Source organism: Rhinolophus sinicus, chromosome 2 (genome assembly GCF_057876585.1).
Source record: "Rhinolophus sinicus isolate RSI-liver-muscle chromosome 2, RSI-T2T, whole genome shotgun sequence".
NCBI classification, from domain to species: Eukaryota; Metazoa; Chordata; class Mammalia; order Chiroptera; family Rhinolophidae; genus Rhinolophus; species Rhinolophus sinicus.
In genome coordinates, this window is record NC_142502.1 from 157,644,172 (window position 1) to 157,668,357 (window position 24,186).

The 24,186-nt window shown below is 40.0% G+C and overlaps 2 protein-coding genes and 1 non-coding gene across 5 annotated transcripts in view; 2 read left to right on the forward strand and 1 right to left on the reverse strand.

Annotated features, from left to right (window-relative positions):
• The window catches only part of FBXO11 (F-box protein 11), a 78,279-nt gene extending 76,936 nt beyond the window's left edge, over nucleotides 1-1,343 (forward strand). For both annotated transcript variants that reach the window (XM_019748608.3, XM_019748609.3), the window contains exon 23: nucleotides 17-1,343. In XM_019748608.3, the coding sequence (XP_019604167.3) occupies nucleotides 17-146 (130 nt within the window). In that variant the 3' untranslated portion in view covers nucleotides 147-1,343. The remainder of the gene's footprint in view (nucleotides 1-16) is intronic.
• On the reverse strand, nucleotides 1,310-19,049 carry MSH6 (mutS homolog 6). Of its 2 annotated transcripts, XM_019748607.3 has the most exons (10): nucleotides 18,704-19,048; nucleotides 11,715-11,914; nucleotides 9,316-9,482; nucleotides 5,541-8,082; nucleotides 4,048-4,316; nucleotides 2,807-2,924; nucleotides 2,473-2,562; nucleotides 1,911-2,065; nucleotides 1,595-1,794; nucleotides 1,310-1,482 (listed from the first exon to the last, which is right to left on the reverse strand). In XM_019748607.3, exons 1-10 carry the CDS (start codon nucleotides 18,946-18,948, stop codon nucleotides 1,401-1,403), a joined length of 4,068 nt encoding a protein of 1,355 aa, XP_019604166.3. In that variant the 5' UTR covers nucleotides 18,949-19,048; the 3' UTR covers nucleotides 1,310-1,400. The 2 variants fall into 2 exon arrangements, 1 of the variants encoding a protein (XP_019604166.3); XR_012496350.2 differs by lacking the exons at nucleotides 1,310-1,482; nucleotides 1,595-1,794; nucleotides 2,807-2,924 and having other exon boundaries at nucleotides 1,928-2,065; nucleotides 18,704-19,049.
• LOC141571936 (U6 spliceosomal RNA) lies at nucleotides 3,345-3,447 on the forward strand. The gene has a single exon (XR_012496978.1). It is a non-coding gene; the product is annotated as a U6 spliceosomal RNA (small nuclear RNA).
• Nucleotides 19,050-24,186: the final 5,137 nt, after the last annotated feature.

The window sequence follows — 24,186 nt, forward strand, 5'->3', positions numbered from 1 at the left end:
TTTCATTTTGCTTTAGGTTTTTCTGTGACTGTGGTGCTGGAACACTGTCTAATCCTTGTACATTAGCTGGTGAGCCTACACATGATACAGATACACTATATGACTCTGCTCCACCTATAGAATCTAATACATTGCAGCACAACTGAATTCCTTCCCAAAAGAAAAAGTCCTGCCATTCTAACATCATAACTTAAAAACATTTCTTTTGGAAGAAGATTTAAAATATTTGCCCATGCTACAGGAAGAGACTGTACTAAAAATGGATACACGAGGTCAGTTGACACTATGAAACTCAAGCTACCAAAAAGAAAGTGGCAATATATTGACTCAGGATCTCAGAGCTGGGTGTTTTAGCATTACTGTGTAAAGACTTTTGAAGGGACAGAAGTGAAGAAAATAAGCTGCAATTTTTGTACAGATACCAACTTCTGAAAAAAAGCTGGTGTTTTTACAACTAGCATTGAATGCAGTCTAATTTGCAGTAGTACTCTTCAATAGACAAGCAGCTTTGTTGCTGCCTTTATGGACATGGGTACCAATTGCTTTTGTAATATGGTAAAAAATGTGAGCTAGCACTTCTGCGTTTCTTTTGATTTTTTTTAACATGTATTCAGATTGAGAAATATGATTTTAATGCTTTAATCTCATGTAGTTTGTTTTTAATTTCAAGCAAAATCTTATTGTACTTGAATGTGCCCTGTTTTGTTAGCACACCTAGACTTGCTGTAACTGTACTCATGTCCCAGTATCTACGTTCTTTCTATGAAAGAGAAAACACTAATCTTAAATTATATCCAGCAATGTTTCTGGTATCCTTTAAGAAAAGTTAAGACTATTATTTCCTTCCCTTCCCTGTGCAGCATTCAAAATCACCCCTAGAAAAAGTGAGTGTTTTAATGAGACTTCCTAGGAAGGGATGCACTGTAAAACAAAAGTATTCTTGTAACTCAGTTTTGTGAAAGGTAAAAACTACTATGTTTTAAAGTACACTTTAGAAAGTCTCTTCAAAACAGTCCTGTATTTGAACTCTGTTCATAGTTTTTTTTGAACAGTTTAGACAAACTGCTGGAAATTAAGACAATTTCCTGCATTAAGCTGAGACAAGTATATATACAGCCCTATACAGTTTCATAGCTCCCCCCCCCCCCATTTATGTGTATTGGTGACAGTGGGTATAAACAGCCTGAAAGTGTATGCATGTACCATAACATCTAGACTTAATATATTGTGGAGTATTCAATAACCATTATGTAGAAGGTAGATAAGAATTAAAAGGGTTTAATTTCCTAGAAAGAAAATGGAAAAATGGTCATTTTTAAAAAATAAAGTTTATTAGATCATAATGTTGTCTGAATTTACCAACTTTGTCAAAAAAGTCAACTCAAAGCTTCCAATGTAGTCTATAATTCCTCAATCAAAGTCAGCAACTTATGGACAGCTTCAGCATCTAAAGTCGACTTTTCACTAGCCAGACAAACTTCCCTTAAAATTAAAAAGAAAAGTTTTAGTTCACATTTTTCACAGGGCACCATCCATCCCCCTTTAGTTTTAATAAGGTCAGCTGCATGGCAAAATTATACCCAATTATAATTACCGAAATAATTGCAGTGAATGAGTCGTCTTCTCAAATTCTCTTGCTTTTCTATGTCCCTTTTGAATAACCTCCTCTGGAAGATTAGCAAGCCTTGCTGCATTAAAGCCATAGCTTTTCGGACAAGCTCCTTTGATGAATTTATAGAGGAAGGTAATAGTCTCCTGGCTGGGATCTTCACATTCATTTTCTACCATGCATGCCTTAAAAAAAAAAAAAAGGTATTTTATTAGTTATATTCACGTGCTAGCCATGTAAGTAACCAACTTTAGGTTTCTCAGAAACCTAAACAAATTTTGAATAAGCAGTTTGCACATACCATGTGACCTAGGCGCACTGCAACATTTTGAGAATAATCTTCAACTAATGAATGGTAGTGGGTAGAAAACAATGTACGACACTTGATATTCTCAGCAAGTTCTTTAACAACTGCATTTGCTATTGCAGTCCCATCAAATGTTGCAGTACCTCTTCCTGTGGAAGTAAGATGCATAAATTATGTATGTACCAAAAAGGATGTACCTCACAAAGGAATGCAAAAAACAGGATACAACAGCAACATCAGTTGGTACATCCCAAGTATTGTGTAAATAGGCAGTGTTTACTTAAATAGGTCTGCTTAGCAGTCCTTGGAATGGGGTACATTTCTTTCAAAGAATACTGATCTTCAGAAATTTATTAATTCTCCTTAAATATTCTCATTATCCCCATAGTATAACAACTAAATTTGAATAGGATTAAGAAATTTAATAAAGACATTTCACATTACCTCACCTCCAACTATGAGTCCATGGCACAAAGGTGAGTGCATTCATATCCTTAGAACTAATTCTTTGTACTGTTTTAAAGATAGTCTTCAAATGGATATTTTAATATCTTACCTAACTCATCCACAAGCACAAGAGAATGTGCTGTTGCATGCGTAAGTATACTGGCAGTTTCACTCAATTCAACAAAAAATGTGCTTTCACCTTTAAAAAAATCACAAATGCGTAATTAAGAATTCTATTATGACAGTGAATTCATCTTTTAGGTCCATATCATTTGAATTTATCATGAACTACCCAGTAGCATCTAAATGTTAAATCTCTTTACTTCTAGTATTTTAAGAATTGCATGTTTACAAATGCCTGAAAGCATTCCGCTTCACAGGACACCAAAAAAACAAACAAATCAAACATCAAATAAAGCCATTAGGTGGGAAAAATACTTTACCTGACATTATTCTGTCTGAGGCACCTAGTCTAGTAAACACTCTATCAATTGGTGTGAGCCTACACACTTCAGCAGGTACATAACAACCCATCTGGGCCATTACAGCTAATAAGCCAGCCTGTGAATGAGAGGAAAGGGTCCTTTATGACTGTTATCGAAGAACATATACATACAGATAGATGTAGGTACACAGAGATATATCTCTGTATATCCAGAACCCAGAGACAATAAGCCAAGCTAATTAATAAACATTAATCTTAATAACCATTATGTCGGAGTCAGACACTCTTAAAAATCTTCAGAATCCTAAATAGGAATAGAGGGTTAGGGCCTAACTGGCCTGAAAACCTCAGCCTATATATTAACCCAGTATACTAGAGATTCTCAACCCTGGCTCCACGGTAGAAATCACTGGGTCCTGAAAACTACTGATGCCAGGAACCAATTCCAGACTAAATGAATCCATTTCAAAGGATGGAATGAATCCCCGTGTACATTTTTGAGCTCTCTGGATGATTTTGATAAAAAAACGAAAAGTGCTTGCTTCGGCAGCAGACACTAAAATTGGAATGATATACAGGAGATTAGCATGGCCCCTGCTAAAGGATGGCATGCAAATTCATAAAGCATTCCACTTTTTTTTTTAAAGGGGGTTGAACAATTTGGTGAACAGAAATATATAGTACAGTAGAGCAGGAGAATCAGCAAATATTTTGTCAATGTTTTTGTCAGTTTTGTTTTTTTTGACAACCTTTTGAAAATGTAAAAATCATGTTTAGCTCATGGCTGCCCAATCTCTGGTATAAAGGGAAGACATAATTTGTTTTCCCTAAAAAGAGGTTCCCAACAGTTACTAAAGGTCATGAATTTTATTTGCTTTTTTTTTGTATCTAAATAACTCTGCCGTGGTTCTTTTATAAGTGTTCCTTCAAATGAGTCTAACTGGACAAGCCTGTAACATGTCTAATTTTTGTTCATTATGACTATACATCTACCTTCAGAGGAAATTGAATCAAATCAAAAAGCTTATAAAGAAATGACCTGAAACTTCCCTTTTAAATGTGTACTTCCCTTAACATCAGGCAGATACATGACTGATGAGAAAAATACAATTCTCAATGTTATAACACAAGGAGTTTCCCTTTGCTTCCTTGTAAGTCAGTGACTGATTCTGTGTAATTCATGTGCTATTAGGAAAAGGATGGCCTAAATAATACATTCATTCTTAATAGTCAGTTTACCTGTCTCATGAGTGTAGACTTGCCCCCCATATTCGGTCCAGTAACAAGCACACAATAAGCTTTGCCATTTTCCTCCTCTTCTTCCTCACAGCCTATTAGAATGTCATTGGGAATAAAGTCATCTCCAAAAAAAGTCTTCGTAATACAGGGATGGCGTGATCCTTTAAGGTCTAAGAAGACGGGAGTGTCTTCTTTTGGCAACAGAATTACTGGACGACACATAGGACCATCACCCCCTCGACTGTAGTTAGCCAGGCACAGTAAGACATCTGTTAAAGAGAGGGTAAAAGTGAGGCTTCACCATTTTTGGGGTTTCTTGATAATCACAAAGACCCAACTTCTATAAGATGGTTCCTAAAACTGCTTTTTCAGGAGGTGGTGTGTCCTACTTTCTTTTTAGACAGAGCAGCTTTTTTCCTAACAGTAGGCATTCTAGTGACATCATTAACACTAACAGCACAAATACAGTGCCTAAGTGTTACATGTGGCTTCATTATAGAATTTATAATCCTGGGAGAAGCAGAATGTTCTGACAACAGGCACACTAATATAAAACAATCTTAAGAGGAAAGTTAACTTCACCAATTTTGAACACCTGTGCTGAGGGAGGATTTTAAATTACCCACCAAATTGTAGCTGTATTGGCTTAAGGAAAAAATGTGGCACACACTCAAAAATATGCTATTCTATTCTGGACAGTTGTGTTCAGATTACAATAGTTTTGTTAAAACAAAACAAAAAAAACTGTAAAATAGCAAAGGCTCTAAATAAGTTGGCCATGAAATTTAAAGGGAGAGGAAATTATGAAGCACAAAAGGTTTCAAATTTGGGGCTAAGAGGAAAAAGATTAAAACCTTTTGAGACATGCATGTAAAAACTAAAATACAAAAAGAATGCAAAGGTGTTTTTTTTAAAAAAAAGTGATGGGTCAAGGAGATATTTTTAAAAACAGTATCCACCAAATACTACAAATTCAATTGTAAATTTTTTCATTAAAAGTACTTTTATTGGGGCGGCCGGTTAGCTCAGTTGGTTAGAGCACGGTGCTCTTAACAAGCTTATGGGTTTGATCCCCACATGGGCCACTGCGAGCTGCGCCCTCCACAACTGGACTGAAACGACTTGGAGCTAATGGGTCCTGGAAAAACACACTTAAAAAAAAGTACATCAATCTTGTACTTTTATCTTTTCAATCATTCAAGACTGAAGAAAGGACAGTGGGCTACTAACACTGGCTACTAATTAAAAGTTTCTAAAAAAAAAAAAAAGTTTCTAGTGAGTAACTGAAATGACTATTGATAAGCTTAGTCATTTCATAGTGCGGAAGCAAGTATATACTTGTCAAAACCCATATATATACCTTGTTACTTGTGTTTAGGAACATGCGTCAATGTCCCGGGACTCTGCAATGGTTTTAAATCTCAGTGCACAACTGGGACACAGGTAGAGCATTACTAACCAAAGCCGTAGAACAAGCTTGTTGGAAGTCTTACCTAACACTGTGATGCACTCCACAGCAGCCTGCCAGTCCTTGTAATTTTTATCAAAGTTATAGAATAGTCGCCGCATGCAGTCCTTCAATGACACGTCTCTCCGTTCTTCAGCATTTATCAGATTAGCCAACTTCTTCTCAATAGTTTTGGTCCAGTATCGTTTACAGCCCTTTTTGGTGGATTTCAACTCATACTCTTCTGGCAAATTACGAGTGATGAAATTCTCTGGAATTTCCAACTGGTAACGGTTCCTACCAATCCCCCAATAAACTATGCTCCTACAGCCAATTCGACTGCGCTGTTTCTCCAAGTATTCCAGGAGGCTCTGTTCATTTTCTCTTATGTCAGCAAGAGCTTGGTCATAATCAGAGTCAAATCCTGCTTTGGGAGTAATCAGTCCAGTCTTTCGAGCCTTTTCATGGTCAAAGGCTGTATCCCATCGGTTCAATTCCATAGTCAAATCAGGAAAACGGCCTTCAGGATTTTTTGTCTTCAGAGTAATGATCTGCTTAAGGATTTTAGACTTGAAGTCATCGACAGCTTCTTCCATAATCCCTATAATTTTACATATTACTTTGAATCCTTCCAGAGCAGAAAGAAAGTCAATAATCTTTTTTTTGCTGTATGTAGTTTCTTCATACATTATAGCCCTGCTATCTGGGTGGTTCTGGCTCTTCAAGGGAGACCCAACATTATGAATTTTACTCAGTAGCCTCTCAAGGTCTGGAAGCTTCTTTAGAAGGTCTACAACCTCAGAGATTTTGTCAGGCACAACCATTAGGTCTTCTATAGCATCTAGACGATCATTGATAGCATAAGGATTACACAGTGGGGCACAAAGCCATTGCTTTAGGAGCCGCTTACCAAAAGGAGTATGGCAAGTATCAATCTTCTCTAGTAGGGTACCTTCGGTAGAACCATTTGTTCCATTCAGAAAGATCTCCAAGTTATTTAATGTCACAGAATCTAGCACCATTCGTTGATTGGCTTTAGCAAAGACAGCACCGGGTCTTGTCGCACTGACCATGTCTGAATCTAAGGGAATATATTCTTCAAAATTAGCCATTGATAAAAGTTCCTGATCTATAAGGCATTTTTTGAGGTAGAAGACACAACCACCTAGAGCAGAGAGGGCCAATTCACTCTTCTCTCCTGGTGTCAACCCAATAGAATCAGACTCTGAGGTCATACCTTTAAGTACCCGGGGTAACATTATCCCCCTGTCCTCATTCAACTTTTCTGTAAAATACCCTTCTTCAAGGAGAGTCCTCAAAGTTTTGGCTGCATCCCAAAACTGGGAGCCTGGTATCAGACCTTCCTGAAGAGAAGAGGATAATGAACCCTTCAGAATCATCTTAGTTTCTGCTGAGAGATTTCCTTTCTCAAACAAGACTTGTACCGGAGGATAATGTGCCACTAGAGTCCTAAACCTGGAACAATGACGATCATCTGAAAACTGACCTATGAAAAACTTTCCCAGTGAGGCATCAACAAAGCATACACCATATACTCGAGTGTGGCCAGAAATATCTTCCTCTTTTTCTTTGAGGCTAAGAAGATATTTACTGTAGTTTTCAGAGGGGTCACCTTCCAGCACACTGTACGTCTGTGTACCCTTGGTAATGATTCTACAAATCTCCCTCCTCACTACTCTATCATGCTTAGATATATGTGCCATCTTTCGGCATCGTGCCTCCATCATTTCTGGGGTCTCAGTCTGTTCCACTCGTGCTACTTTATAGCCCTTCTGGACCAGAGAATCTGAATATCGGCCAAATGCAATTTCAGGGAAACCCGAATGGGCCCAGTTGCCTTTCATGAATACCAGCCCTAGTTCATTGACTCCAATAAGAGCATCCATGTGGTACAGCTCATAAAACTTCCCCACCTTGTAAAATATGACAAGATCAAAGTTCTGAGACTTAATCTGCCACCACTTCCTCATCCCAGGAGTACAGGAATTAAGGAAATCTTCAGGCACGTGGAGTGTAGATGCATCAAAATCTGGGTGATCTGGTCGCCTCCTGTGCATATCTCTTCTCTTTTCGTCCTTGAGCCATTCTAAAGTTTCATGATACCACAGAGTGGGGCGACTACTGTTATCACATCCTCCACTATTGTGGCCCTGGGATTCAGAATTTTGAGGGGGAGAGAAAGCACTCAAAGTACTCTTGGTTTCCGCTGAAATGCCAGTTGTTCGTTTGGTGGCTGGGGGCATCTCCTTCCTTGAACTTTTCCTTTTGAGAGAGCCATTTCCAGTCACCATTCTCTTCCGCTTTGGAGCAACTTTGACAGAGCTGTGTAGGCCTTCGCTGTCGCTATCCCCCATTCCACTGCTTATTTCATCACTGCTTCCTTCCTCCTTAGCATCTGGCTTGAATTCTACATCAGAGCCACCAACATCACTCTCCGAGTCTGAGATGACCCTCCGTTTTTTAATTTGGCGGCTGCTTCGCCTAGACCCTTGGACCTTCGGCTGCACTTCCTCTTCACTCTCCATTTCATTCTCTTCACTCTTATCTGATGCATAAGTTGCACCTACCTGGCAGGCAAAAAAGGAGTATTTAAAAGTAAAGCAAATTTTGGAAAACTACTGTATTACTGTAGAATTACAGTACTCCAAAATACAACAAATCCAAAATACAACAAAAAGTATTAGAACATAAAACTGGGTCATCTCTTTTGGTATGCTGCCATTTCATGTACTACGAGAAAAACGCACCTTCACAAATGAGAAACTATTTTCTTTCTCAAAGAATACCAATTTCACTTTCACCTAACATTAGAACAAGTATCACTCAAGATTAAGTGGTTCTGTCACCAGCGTCCTATCCTATACAGCAGTGAAGAAGCCATGAGCATGATCACACATCACAAATACCCACAGGTGATGCATTTGTTAACAGTCACAGCTATGAAAATAAAATCTTCAAATCTCCCTCTGTTGTCTTTCTTCCATAGTTACCTCTCTTCTTACAGATGGACATTATGAAGTTCACCATTTTGTATATTCTTTAGTATAAGAAGTAAGTATACCAATTCTAGTCCTTGCTCTTTCACAAACTATCTCGTTGGACAAGGCATATTCACTTAGGGATCTCTCCCAAGTATGTGGCTAAATGATCTCTGTAGTTATCCAGTTCTAAACCTGATCGTTATGACCAAATTAAAATTAAGAACTTTTTTCTTTCATTGCTCTTAAAATAGCCATTATATTAACTTGGTTATTCCTTCATCTATAAAACAATAAAATAAAACATAATATCAAGCTTATATAAGAATCTCTTAAGCACATACCTGATTAATTTATTAATGTTTTAAATGAACAAATTATTTGTTCATTTCCTTAACAAGATTTAACTCACTCAAATAGTGACCATTAACATTTGAAACCAAGATTGTATTTCAAGGTTACTCAACCTCTATTCCTAATCCAAAATACAACAGAAAGTATTAGAACATAAAACTGGGTAATTAATTTCCAGGGCCTGACCACACACCCCCACATAGTAGCTTACTATCAGACACCATAACCAAATTTATCACTATGCCTCCAGCTCTTACTGTCTCTAGCTCTCTAACATGTGTCTCCCAGCAGACTTGAGAATTTAAATAAAATGGGGTGCTAGGCTGCTCAGATTCTAAGTAATCTAATTTATAATCCAGGGAAGTACAGAAGTGTATATGAGTATACTAAAACATACACATATAAATAAAACGAGAGTATTACTTTACTATGTCCCATCACCTAAAAGAAATAACTGCAATGTCCCACCTCCATTTCTTCCTCCTCTGGTTCTGAGGGCTCATCACACACTGCCAATTCAAGCCTCTTAATCTTGTCTTTATTCAAGGCATCATCTGCACGTTGCATTGCTCTGAGTATTTCAGGCTTTGCACTGTAAAAATGACCTCCTTTCTGGGCTTCCTTTGATTTTGAACCTAAAAATACGTATTTATAAATAAGAACTGTTGGATGGATAGTTGGTTCAACCTACAACACTTGCCCTAATGAACAAGAATAACAAGTATAATTTTTTAATGTTCCATTTACTTTTAATTAATATAAACAAATCAATAAAGCCCACAAGGAAGGAGTCAAGTCTTCGGGGTAAACCTACCAGTGAAACAAATTACCTCCTTGAAGCCGCATCCCCCAGGACCACTTAGTTTCTCTCCTAATGGCCTGGGGCTGTAGCCCTAAACCAACAGGTAAGGCACACCTCTTCCAGGGAGGCAAGAGATGTCAAGGGGTTTGTTCTGTGACCTTTTGTAAAAAATTACTTCAGGAAGGCCAAGACTACACTGTCAGTTAGATGAAGCTATGACAGTAAAACTAGATCTGCCCCAAGGCAGTTGGATAGGCTATATTAAAAAATTACCCTGATGTGAGGGACCCTGACATTTTGGGAGGGTGACCCCAGTTCAGATGCTGAATGTGTTAATTTTTTTTTTCAAAACAGTTGCACTGCTTTTAAAGTAAAATTCTTCCTTTATTCAAAAAGCTGTAATATTAAATGACACTTCTATCACTGAGAATAAGATGAGATGCAGGAGATCACTAGTCTAACGGTACAAAATCTTTTGTAGGAGTCATAACTAGGGATGTCTCTTTCCTTCTTTCCTTCTACTGGAAAACAAACCTGAATTTGTCTAAATTGAACAGATCCAGACTTCACATTATTTCTTTCTGTATACTAAAACTTATAGGACATCCTAAATTTCCATAGAATTAGCAACTTTCATGGGCTGCCTAAAAATAAAACTGCAATTTCCCTTTTCTCTAAAGAGCTGCACCAAAGCTACAAATTGCAACAATCAAAATCATATGGAGTGGCTCTCAATTTTTCCCAAAATTCCTGTTGCAGCTGTACTCACCCCCTACCTATCTAGTGACATTTCTGCAAACTACAATTCTCAGGACTCCTCCCCTAAAAGAGGCTTTTTTTCATCCATGCCTCTTTGCTGATTTACTCACATACATGTATTGCAACAATATAAAAATTTAAAGGGGAAAGAATGCACAGGGGTGACCTTAGAAAACAGTGACAGCGTAAGTATACTTTTTGGATCTCTTTAAAGTCATTTTGCTAAAACTTTGTTTAGAATCTCAAAATTAGTCCTGGAAAAAAGATTTAATTCATCATCTGGTCCAACTCACTCATTTTATATGAGTAAACAGTATTAGAAATAAGTTACTTTGGTTGGCCAAGATTATACAGCAAATTACTGGAGGACACAGAATCAAATTTCCTGATTATCTTGCCATCTTGCATGTCAGATTTCCACGTAGAATTAACTTTCTTCAGTGTGCCCTCCCCACCCTGCAGGATGAACACTATAACCAAAAGGCATGATTCCCAGAGATTTCTGGGAAACTGACCTTTGTTCTGTTTCCAAAATATTGAGTTCAATAACGTCCTACCCTGGAAAGTCTGAGGATAATGGATGAGGACTTTTTCATGCTTTGGTGTATAGGCACTTTTTTTTTCAACCATTGTGTATGCCCTGTATCATTCAAGAGATTGATGGGGTTCACCTAACTGAAGTGAAAACTACAACACATTGCTGTAGTCTGCTCGTGTCTGTGATAAATAAGGCTGGGCCTAAGAAGACCAAGTTAAGGTTCCAGAAGCTTGACGTGAAACTGAACTCAGATGTGCTCCTAAGTGAGGATTTTGAAGGCCAGGTAAGCACACATCTCCATCTGCCCTAGAGAATGTCACTGATCTCTCTACTATGTATCCTGACTGCAAGGCCTTTCTTTTGGACCCTTTAAGATGGCACATTCTTTAATTTACCCTTTTCATGTCTGAATTTGATATTTTGGTCCAAATCATGAGATCCAATTATGAAATCATTTTTCACTTAAGGAAATGAATGATATTGCTGTTAAGTCACTCAAAGGACACAACAAAAATTCCAGTCCACATAACAAATTGGCTGAAGACCAGATACAGGCATTTTATCCTTTTCCCTTGCTAGAAGCTTTCACTACACCACTCCTGCAATTGAAATAAAACACACCTTTTTTCACTGTATGGAGATACTGACACTTGTGCTTATGTGCGCTCGTCTTTTGTCTTCTCTCTCTCTCTCTCTCTCTCTCTCTCTCACACACACACACACACACACACACACACACACACACACACACTGAAGTGATTCTCTTACCTGTATATGGCTTTAATAGCCTTCTGCTAACCCAGCCCCTTGTAGGGCTGTCATCAAAAAACTGTACATGAACGCGGGCACATTTCCCTTTCTCACGGATGAATGTTCCATCAAAAGGATGGTTGTAAACCAGGCAAGGCCACCAGGGGTAACCCTCCATCTTGGCCCAAACCAAATCACCTGGTGAGAAGTCACAAGAACTGTTGCCAAAAAAGACATAACTTGGTTAGTATTTGGTTAAGTTGCATTAAAGGTAATTACCTTCAAATAAACAATTACAAGAAAGGTATTGTTAAGACTCTTCTGAAGTCTTCTGGCATTAATATTCAAGCATAGAAATTCTTTTTTTAATCAGATTTTCAAGTTATATTTTAAAACATAAGCAAATATCACAATATTATTAAGACATACAAATATAGTGAATTCTGGTATTAAGGTGAGAAACTTTCTCAGAATCATTCAATTTAAAAACTATAGCAGAATTCTGGTAGAATACTGATGGCGGGGAAAAAGGTACAGACTCATTGTAAATGCTCTCTAAATTGTAATAAATCACACACTACAATATGGTATATATCAGGAAGTGGATCTGACACACCGTATTAATATTAAACATACCAACTATGTAATTTGCTAATTACAGTAAATATTACCTCATTAAACTTTGCTTGGATTCTCCAGTTAAGTTCCTATGTATTATTCCAAAATACTCCAAAAGCTACCTAGCACACCACCACCCCACTGCTCCTAAAATTCTAATTTCACGGAAAAAGTCAACAAATAAGTGCCTAATGTACCCAAAATATGAGTACCTATGCCTGCAGAATCAAAACTAGATTCAGTCTTCACAAAATCTGATCTAAGGAGGGGGCAGAGGTAGAAGAATCTGGCTAACAGACAGCAGAAGAGTCAGTGATGCAGAAGGATAAACCCTACTCAAGTACTATATACCAAAATTTTCTAAGCCTGTCTACAGGTTTTCACTGAACAATTACCGAAGTAAAATAAGTACATTACAAAAACAGTGATCATAAGACAATGGAGGCCACCTTATTCAGACCCAATCATGAAATTTCTTTAAAACATGAGCATAGAAACCCCTAGGCTAGACAATTATGAGAAAACAAGAACCTAGTATGACTTCAGCAGGTGCTTGTCTCAAGGGCCTTACAGTCTTCTCTCAATGTATAGAAATCTATAGCGACCTACAGTAGTTTATAAATACTGCCGTCAAGCTCACTACATAGATCATCTTCAAACAGGACTTTTTATGTAAATGCTTCTTCCTTACTAACATATCCATTAATTAACAGGAGACAAAGACCCTTATCACTGTGCACAATGGTTTGTCAAGGAGGCTTTCCCTAAACTCAGCCATGTAGCCACTTAATCACAAAACCCATCACACTGCTATCAGGAAACCGCAAGCTTTCTACGTACCTAAGTCCCATAAAGACACTGTGTTCTGAGTCTGAACTTTTAGAAGATCGGCCAAACAGAGCAAATACATGTCATGTCAAGGAAGCATATTTGTGGCTCTATAGTCCTGAGACATCTGGCTTCAAACTGTGTGTTGGCCAAGGCAGATTTTTCTGAAGGGGACCAGTAGGGATACCCATCTGTCAAGCCTGGCTGCCATTCTTTAAGGCAATTAAACCCCTGAAGAGATGGAGACTCAGGTAAGGGTGTGTACATAGCAAAGCCTTAAGGCCATCACTGGCCAGTTTGAGGCAGTTTCTCCCCTGTGTATTTAAATTATTAAATATATCTCTAGATGAGTCTTAAGGCTGACCAGTACAGAGTGAGGTTTACAAAGTGTTCCTGGTTTGTAAAACTGAAGATAACTATTTTTCTTGCCTGTGTGAACTGAGTTATAGAGGGTAAGAACTAACGAAGGACTCAACAGGGGACCAGCTATTTCATTACATACATGTCTATAAAAGTTACAAGTTTTCCAGAATGGAGTTAAGTGCATCAAACTTTGATAAGAATGCACATCTTGGTAGTTAGTACATCTGAAGTCCAAGGGAGCAAGATGTCCCAAACCCAATGAAATTCTATATTGCCTGATATGAGGCAACAAACCACTTGCAGGAATTTCTTGTATTAGCGGCTCCTAGAGAAACTAAATAAATGACTAGATCAAAATTCTTGAGCAAAAAATCTGAGATGGCCACACCTGCCTCCTGAAAATTCCTCTCTATCCTCAATTAAGTCAGAATAATTTAAGTTTCTGGGACCCAAATGACGTGGGAAAAAATCTTTTGAGTTTTATAACTGCACTATGTAATAGTACTATTTTTACATGAATAAGTTAATCACTCTAGTTTTAGCCCAAAGGAAAAAAACTTGAGCTAAGACTACTTTTACCTTAAAACTGCCATTTCTACAAATACAATGAAAACTGTAAAATAAATTGTAAAAGGTGTTTAAAGGTCTCAAAATTCTTAGAAAATATTGCTTTCCGAGCAATCAATTAAAAATTTTAATGCCTTTAAATTTATTTGAAAGGCAAATGTGCATCATCACTAAAGCAAAAATGAGTAAAAAGCTAATTACAATCGTTAAGAGTTTTGAAATAAATTTCTCATCTGTAAAGCTAAAATATTATAAACTGAACGGTTTAAACAAAAAGTTTTTCAACATCACCTTACCCTAAATGTAACCTTATACTTATAGAATCTTACACATAACGTAACTTTTCTGCTGTTAAGAATTGCCAGTCAACTATAAAATGCTAAGACTAAAAAAACTCAGTAATATACATGGTTCCTCCAATGCTAAAAGGCTTTAAGAAAATAAGTGACTTTAAAAATTCTGGCCTAGAAAACACTGGTCTCCAGCTAAAGAGAGAACTGAGCAGGTAATAAAATGTATTATGTAATAAAACTAAACATTGTGAACATTTCTTAACTAAAATTTTTCCTCAATGCTAACAAAAATTTTTAATATATTAATTTTTGTGCACAAACTTTAATTTTTTAAAGGTAATTTAAAATTCTTATCTCTAATAGTTAAGCAGTCTCCAAAGAATGCCAAAATAAAAGGAACAAATACTTTAATCCATGCAAATATTCAGATTTTTAGACCAACACTAAATACTATATTTAAAAATATGTAAATAAATGTGTGGGAAGACAGCTGGATATGCTATAATTAAAATATCTGCTATCTTTCATACATTGGTCCTTGTAAGAGCCAAACAATCTTATAAAACCGCAGGCATGTACAACTGGTTCTACTTAAAACTATTTCTTTTAACAGTCATTCATTAACTTTACTGTATTGTAATAGTTAGCTATGTTTTATAACAATCTTAACATCTTTCTTTTCATATAATGAAGACTGTGTTGATATGAGCAAGTCATATAGCCCTATGCAGTGCAGTGAATCCAATTTGACAATATCTAGACCAAAAGGTCACCTCACATCTAAGTATTATATTAATTACAATATAAAATGCACAGGTTCTTCCTAAATAAGCCCAAGCTGAAATGCCAAAATATTGGAATTATATTTAGTCAAGTATGATTTTACAAGTGTCTCTAAAACTTTAATATTTCTTAAATGTTCGATACTGGGATTTTAAAGATAGTGAGGGGAAAAAATCTGATACCTCAGAGAAACAAACATAAAAGCCTTCATACAACCAAAAGTAAGAAATGACCTAGTTAGTAAAACTAAATATACATTGAACGTATCTTTAAAATTTTGCTTTAAAAATCGCATTATTTTTGCTTTCTCTTTAGTCCATAACCTTCATAATTAACACTTTTGGCTACCTACTTTTTACAAAATAGATACCAAGAGCATTGCTAGAATTTGCTTCTAAGCCATCAAGATAAACTGGGTTTGTCTAACAAGCTTGTGTATCTAAACACTGAGTCATCACATACATGAAAACACAGGGCACATGGCATCCTGCTACTATTCTCATGGCCATTTACTTCAAATGATGTCATCTCGACTCCCTCCTCTCTTCTTCCATTATCTAAATCATCACCAATACCTGTCTACTCTACCACTTGGATCTCTCACACCTCCTCTTCTAAATCCTCTGTCCCCACTACCACTACCCACACATCCTCTCCATTATCAAAACAGCTTCCGAACGGGTCCCCTCACGGAACATACTTCAACCAGAGTGTTATTTCTAAATCACTCTCCTCTGTGGGTTTCTTAAATAAAACCTACAGAAGCATAAGCCATAAAAAAAAGGATTGACAAACTCGGCATTACAATTAGTAACTTCTGTTCAAAAGATGTCATAAACAAAAGGACAGTACAGGGTGAAAAAAGACTTTTACATCACATATAACAAAGAACTAGAAAAAAAGAGTCAAAACACCTAACACTTGAGCACATGACCAACATTAAAAGATGTTCAACTTCTGAAAATTTTGAAAAATTGTGAGGGCAGGTGGGAGGAGATGCCCAACAACTATTAAGAGCTTTCAGCTGACCTTCCAAGTCCAGAAGTCTGTGGTCCATAAACTTGTTCATGACTGGATCCCTGCATACCTTCTCCAAGGCTCCCACCTCTTTTCTTTCTAGCCACAATTTGCTCTTCCTCTTCGTGAATCAACTTCCTACCACCCCTTCACCCTCTCTGTAACAACCTGGCTAACTCCTATGTCTTCTGGGTCTCAGCCTAGAAAGCTGAAAACCTGCCTTGATCCATACATACCCCTTCCTGCCCCAAAGCACAGAGAATTCACACACTGCTCTTGCTCTAAGAGCTGTCTTTTTGCTTGTCCTGTTTACTGTTGTATACAGGATCCACAATGCCTAATATTGTGCCGGGCAGAGTAGGTACATGAACATTTGTTGAATGAGGGCAAAATTTATATACTAAAGAGTTTCCTTAGAAGTCTAGTATCAAATGCCCATCTTTCTTGAATATTCTGGAAATCAACTGTAAACAATGTCATTATGCTTTTATTATGAGGTCCTGAATTCAGACCTCAAAAAACAAATAGCATATGCTTGCTATTCAATATGTAAAGCACAATCATTAGCATGGATGCAGGGAGAATTCAAATTCAAGTAAACAACACACCATGCATCTCTCACCATGAAAAATAGTCTGTTACAGATGATATATATGTAGAGGAGGAAAAATATTTTTGCCTGTACCCAGAGTTCTTGGCTGAGACTCCACTTTAATAACAAGATTAACAAGAGAAAAGCAAACAAGTCTATTAACATGCATACCTCCTGTATACAAGGGAGATACTAAGGAAAATTGAGAAACTCCCAGAGGTAGCCCAAGTCACCACCCTAAACACCACCTGCAGCTAAAGACAAAAGAAAGATGGAGGCGCAGTTATGTTAACCAGGAAAAGTTAACAAGGGTAAGGTTATGCAGATTTAAGTCAGTGCCTTGTCTATTAAGAGTTTCTTGTAATTTAGAGTCATCCTCTTACTGGAGCAGAGGAGACAGCCTTACAAGTGGAGATTTCCTTTATAAATGTAAATTTCACATACAGAAGAGGAACTTCGGTTTTCAGAGCTTCTCCAGTGTCTGCTGTTTCTCAAAAACAATCAGCTCAAAATAATCTTTATGCCAAAGAGGTATAATCTGGGGAGCATATCCTGCTAATCTTCACAGAACTATATAAACTGCCTGAAAGGGTTTCTTAAATGAGGGAAACACTAAAATCTGTATAACACCTAAAATGCAGGGCATTTCAAATCGACTACTCATAACCACTAACCAACTCTGATCTTGAATAAATTCATTGTTATTTTCTGAGCTTTTATTTCCTCATACTTTCAATTGGCTGCCATTAAACTTTTTGCTCAATACACCTGGGATACACACAGTAAAATGCAAGCTTTTCAAAATGTCGCCCGCTTCTCTGACAAAACGGCAGCCAAGCCCTGGAATAGCACTGAACTGCCCAGAAAATTAGGAGGACAACACTTCCGGGCAGGATTCCCCACAGTCGCGCTCATACATTCCTGCCCAAGGCCAGATCAAGGCCTTAGGGGGCTCAACTCCGAAAACATTATGACGCCCATCCTCCCGTGGAACGGTCAACAATAGATACTCTATTTCATAAAATAACATTTTCTTCAAATCGACACAAAACTTCCACGTGTGAAAATTAATGGAGTTCTCAATCTTTCTTGTTTTGGTGCATATGCAGTCTACCTACAGGACGACCCAACCGGATCCCAGCACTTTCAGCTACACCCCCCCCCGCCCCGCCCCGCCAACCTCACTCGGACCAATGAGGCCCCTTGGTTTTGCGGTGTGACACACCCCCGGCGCTCCCCGCTCCCTCTCCTGCACCCCCACTCGGAACTCCCGCACAGCCCCCAAACACAGGTCGAGGGCCCATCGTCTCCCAATGGCGTCCAGGCGTCCGAGGATCATCCGCAAACATTAAGAGAGTTCCCCGAACGTCTACTGAAGCCCTAATTTACTATCCCAGCTTTGAAGGAGGAACCTTCGCGCACCCCAGTCAGTGTAGGCCGCGCACCCACACCCTCCAGATGGCCGGCGTTCATGCTCCCTGCAGGGTTTCCTTTTTCCCGCCACCCCTCCCCCGCCCTGGTCAGGCACCACCCTCTCCCCAGCCCTGGGTACGCACCCAAGGAGCGTGCGAAGCTCCTTTCTCTTCCCGCCCCGCCCCCAGTGCTATCTGCCCCCTTCTCCTCCTAACCCAGCAGCTAGCACTCCCTCTCCTCCACCCAGCCCCCCAACCGGGCAGAACTCATCTCCTCTTCCTCCAAACTCTGTGCGGTCTCCCCTCCTCCCTTCCTGCTGCAGCCTATTTCCTCCAACCTTGTTTACAATCTACACCCCCAGTGTTACAAACTCAGCCCCGGCATTCTTTCAGGGCAAGTGTGCAGCCCCACTTCCTCCGAAACCAGAAAGTGACCGCACACCCCAAATCCGCCGAGGCAAGCCTCCCTTCCCCGGGCTCCGTGTGACCCGCCGCCGTACCCAGCCACCGACACCCCCGCCCCCAACCTGATACCTGGAGGGGACGGCAGGCGCTGCAGACCTCCGCAGCCCTCCATTAAGGTTCTTGGCCTTGGGCGGCGACGTAGACCTCACCAAGGGCCCGGGCCCAGGCCCAGCCTCGCTCCAAGCGGCATCCCCGCCGGAGGAAGGGGAGGCCCCGGTAGCAGAGGCGGCGCCGCCTTCACTTGAGGCCTTATTGGCATTATTCAGCACTGGAGACTTGGGGAAGAAACTGTACAGCGTGCTCTGTCGCGACATAGCGACAGTCGGCAAGGCCCAACCGTTCTATCGGACCAAGCCACTGGAGGCACAGCATCTACCGCGCGGCGCCTGCTGGCGGGAAATCAGGGGGGAGGTGCGTTGCACGGAAGGAACACTGGCCCCAGCCGCCAATAGGCAGGCGCCTCGGCAGGCACGGGCGGTGTCTCTACAGCGCGCGCCCGGCCCCGCCCCGTCGGGGCGCCAGGCGACGTGGGGAGGGGAGGGGCCGGCGCTCCACGAGGTGCCGCTGTGCGTTCTGCCCCCGGGCCCCAGCCCCAGAGGGTGGAACCGCGGTGGGCCTGGCCTGCTGGCGGGCCTGCAGGCGCGGGAGCTGATCTGGGCTGGAACACCTTGGCAGGAAGCCCGGCTACGGGCCTGGGAAAGCCGCCCCTCTCTGAGAGGCAAGGGGGCGCTCCTGGGGCCTGCGAGCACCAGGTGGGCCCGTGTGTGCGGAGTCCACGCACAGCGTGGACATGAGTGGCTGAAGTGCTGGGGGCAAACCGAAGGGCCGCGGAAAGAGGCGCCTTCAGGCGCCTGTTTGAAAACTCCTGTGGTTAGACCGCTTCACCAAGGAACCGGAAAATAAAGGATGCAGACTTTTATCAACAGTAGATTAAGTCTCCTGTTCGCGTTGTAGTCTCAAAGTGTTGCACGTAGTAGGCACTTGATAAATATTTGCTAAATTAATGCTAAGTGACAGGTCCTTTGCGTGTTTATGATAAAAATCTGCCAGCTACTCAGAGCTTTCCTTTGCCGGGCAACAATCCAATCATTTTACATAGATTATATCCTCTCGATCTATGAGGTAAATATTTCAGGCCTACCGTTCTTTTTATCTGCACCGTTTGAGCCAGGTGTGTCTCAATGTAGGGTTTTTCAGATTTTAGAAAAGTAACAGGATGTAAATTAAAAGTTCCTATTCTCCAAAGTCAAGAAAGAAATTAGACTGACAATTCTTTGGTCCTACCAAGTTTCCCGGAAAATAAGACCTAACCAGACAATCAGCTCTAATGCGTCTTTTGAAGAAAAATTAACATAAGAACGGGTCTTATATTAATTGTTGCTCCAAAATCTGCTCTAAAAGATGCATTAGAGCTGATTGTCCACCTAGGTCTTATTTTCGGGGAAACATGGTAATCACACATTTTAAGTAAATAATTATGGAACCTAGACTCCGGAAAACCAGCCCCAGTCAGCAACAACTGTACTTTGGTAAAAACCTATAGAAGATCAGTTCTGTTAGGGGAAGCTGTGTTCTGCCACATGCTTCTCCTTTGCCAAGAAAGTAATCATCTTTGTTTCAGATATATTTGAGAGGTACTCTGCTCCATGAGTAGAGATGTGACACCCCCAGAGATTCTGGGCAACACTCTGAAATCAAACATTTCTGCAGCAAAACATGCTTATTCACACTAAATGGGATAAATATTGTTAACAAAAATTCAACCAAGTAAATTCTGAAGGTTTAATTGGCTTGATTGAATGATTCCTGAATCGGGCAGCATCCCATCTAGCAAGTAGAAAGGAGCTCCAGAAGGCTACAGAAAGGCAACGGCTTCTAAAGGCAGAGAGGGAATGGGAAAAGGAAACCATAAATGAATAAAAGCAGTGTTCACCTTCTCTTGGAGGACAATAAGGTCTATGAGAAAGATTACCTCATTCATGCTCACCAGGAAATTCCAGCCTGGCTGTTAAGATTACCTTCCTGGGGAAGGCCAAAATTACAATTAGGTCAAGTATTAACGTTTGCTGCAGTGGTGCTTAACACAAGTGACTGCATTTGGGGCCTGTTGTTTCTTTTTAACAGTATGACTATGAATAGCCTCAGGTCAGCTCAGGTCAAAATTTGTTACCAAATGAGTAGTTTGCCACAAAACTTGATTTTCAGAGCTTTTTTGGGTTTCAGAATTGCAGGTAAGGGATTGTTGGCCTGTATTATATCACCATTTTATGCCTGAAGAAACTGAGGCACAGATGGCTCATGTAATTTGCCTAAGATCAGCTAGAAAGTGATAGAGTAAGGTTTTAAATCCTGGGAAGCTGTTTCTGGGGTCCTATGTTACTGACAAAAAGGTTATATACTGCCTTTAACATCATTTTATTTTATTTAATCCTCACCACAACCTTGAATTAGGTTGAACTGTAAGAAATTGCCAATATTAAAAATAAAAAGAAAGAAATTGCCAATATTCTACCTTTTTTGAAGTATAAAAATTATATTTCATGTGGTTCAACTTAATACTTGTTTTTCAAGGAAATAGAGGCTCAGAGGGAATGAGCCAGTAATGGGACAGAGGTTGAGAGCCAGTGCTTTGGAGTGATTGAGGCCTGGGCTTTGATCCCAGCCAAGTAGGTAACTGAGTAATTTTACTAGTCTGAACTTTTTCCTTCATCATTCATAAGAACCATACTAACTTTAGGCCAAATATTGGAGGCTACAGTTAGATGCCTCCCATTAAACTTTATTAAAGAGCTAGACAAGTAAGACGTTACACATCTTAGAATTATCTGATAATGGAGAAAATAAAATGGAAGAAACACTGCTAAGAGAGTCACTTAAAATAGTCAAGAAGCTATTAGGATAGTGTGGCCTATGCACATTTTGTGCCTCAGTTCTCAGAGCTGCTATGAAGTTGCTAAACCCATTGCTAAACTCAGCTGAAGACTACAAACATCCTGGAGCCATACACATCCTGGAACAACAACTGTAAGTGGACATATATGGACTTCACTTGCTTCCTTGTAGTTTTAGCCCCCTTTGTTTGCATTTTGGCACTAACTGACCCCTGCTAACCTAGCCAGCAATCCTTCGTTCGCATGAAAGAATTACATTTTGTGGGTTTTGCCTTTATAAACCCTGCCTTCTTTGTCCTCTTCAAAATGCAGTTTAAGTTCCTACCTGAACCTGCATCTACTGGATTGCAATCCTTTTGCTCAAATGAATGCCTTTTGTTCTTTATTACAGCCTGAACCTCTTCTTTGGTTAACACATGAAACACACAACTCTACGGTAGTTGAGATTACCCAGCCATTCCAGAAGGCATGTACTGTGTGTAGCTATAACGAAGGACATCCGAATAAGAATGAACAAAACAAGGCTTATTCAGAGCTTGCTACAGCAAGGGAGTCCGCTACCATCACTTGGCATTTGGCAGAGACTCAAAGGCAGGTAGAGAAGCAGGAAAGCTTCATCATGAACAACAGGAAGGCTTCAGGTGTGCTCTAATTGGAGGTGGTTGGCCTGGGGAAGCTGCAGGTGGGCTGCCTAGAAGGGGAGCATCCTCTGTGACTGGTTTGGGGAGCATATTTATCTTTTTCTGAATGGTCCTGAGTTGGAAGCGGGGACAAAAAGAAGCTGACCAGTCACCGACCAGACATTCCTGGACTGGTGGCTGCAGAGGTTGTGGTTTGGCTTTAGTCTTCAGCAACCAGCTCAGAAAGTCAACCATGTCTGCAGCAACCAGTCTAGGGAGCCAGACAACAACCCCTGTAGCAATGCCTTTGAGTCTCTGCCAAACACAAATGATGGTGGCTGACTCCCTTGCTGCAGCAAGCTCTGAATAAATAGCCTTTGCTTGTTCCTATTTGGGTGGTCTTAACTATTTCCACATGTCTGGGATAAGAGCCTTCCAGGCAGAAGAAACAGCTCCTAGGTGAAGAACAAACATCCTGAGTTTGGAAACTGCAAGGAGGCCCAAATGGCTGAAAGAGAATAAGCTGGGGGCAGCAGCGTGACATGAGTTCAGGGAAGAAAGGCAAGAGCAGATCATCTGAGCCATTATGGGACTTTTGGCTTTGACTCTGAGTGAGCTGGGGAGAGGTTGCAGCTTTGAGCAGACAAGTGACCTGATCTGACACAGACTGTTGTGTTGAGAATAGACTGTACTATAATAAACAGTAACCTAATTCAGCTGGATTGTTCCTTACTGAAGAAAGAGTGTGGAAATGGGGAGAATCATCTGATAATGGTTTGCATAAAGTCTAGGAAAAAAGAACCAGAAGAGCAGGAATTAGTAGTATTTATATCCAATAGTCTGGACACATTTACTCCAGGGTGACTCATGGTGGGGGAGGGTAAAATACCCTCAAGAGAAGAATGTGCTCTGCACCTGTGCTCCCCAATCTCATGTGACACATCCTTCAACTGAGTTCTTAGTTGTGCCAGGCACTGATGTTGGCACGAGGGATACAGCCGTGCACCACAGAGACATGTCCAGAGGTTATGGAGACGACTGAGAAAACAAGCAGCTACAGTTTGCCAGTCCCAGTGAGCTCGTAATTATGTTAGATCACTTTGATAGAGATTTAGGCTGGTACCATGATTTCCAAACTGAGCACCAAGGCACTCCAGGGGACAAGAGTAAATTCACAGGGGCGTCATTCAAATTTCAAGGAAATTGGGTATATTTAAATTTCAAGGAAAACTCATCAACATTTGTCAGGCCCTGCAGAAACTACTAACTTTAGGTAGTTCACAATTTCAATATTAAATCATGTTATATGTCTTTTGATGATATTGCTGGGGAGGGAAAAACATTCCCTGTACCCTTTTAGGTTCAGTTATGGGAGTCTATAAATTAAACTGACAAATGACAGCAAGAAAAAAGAAAGTTTACTTTTTCATGCAACACAAATACAACCAGGAATGCTCAGTGATAAGTAACTCAAGAGGGTGGTTAGAATTGGGGGCTTATATATCTAACTTGGTCCAGGAAGAAAGAGAGAAGAAAAGTCTTAGAGGAAGGACAAATAGGTTTCTTTAGGAAAGACAAATGAGTTTTTAGGAAAATAAACAGGAGACAAGAAATTTTGTGATAATTGTTTATGCAGGTGTGAGTGGTCTGTCTTCTTCATGGCCATGAAACTCCCCTGGAGAGGGGATTTATGGCAGCCTCATTTCTCAAAAGTTACTACTTTTAGTTAAAGGAAGCTCTGCAAAGGCTTCTTTCTGCATCTGTTGAATCTCAAATATCTTCAGATTAAAATAATCTTTATACAAACTAGAGTTCTGAATGGGTCCACACAATATGGTATCTTTGTGAAGCTGAGCTTTTGGTGTTTTCTGTGATAAACAGCAAGTACCATGAGAAAAATTAAGATGGAATGAGTGTGGTGGTGTCCAAATCGGATTCCAAAGTTCGAGAAGTTGCGCAGTGCCCAACCAGCACACACGTCACATTTCTATTGTGGACCCTGGGAAAGAAGATACCTACCGTGTTTCCCAGAAAATAAGAC

Excerpts from the sequence above, each read along its gene's own strand:
- MSH6 (XM_019748607.3), bottom strand. The coding sequence starts at position 18,948 with ATGTCGCGACAGAGCACGCTGTACAGTTTCTTCCCCAAGTCTCCAGTG. Across the intron at positions 11,915-18,703 it reads GCGCCTGCCGTCCCCTCCAG|TTCTTGTGACTTCTCACCAG; the intron begins GTATCAGGTTGG and ends TTTTGGCAACAG. Across the intron at positions 2,925-4,047 it reads AGTCTACACTCATGAGACAG|GCTGGCTTATTAGCTGTAAT; the intron begins GTAAACTGACTA and ends TCTCATTCACAG.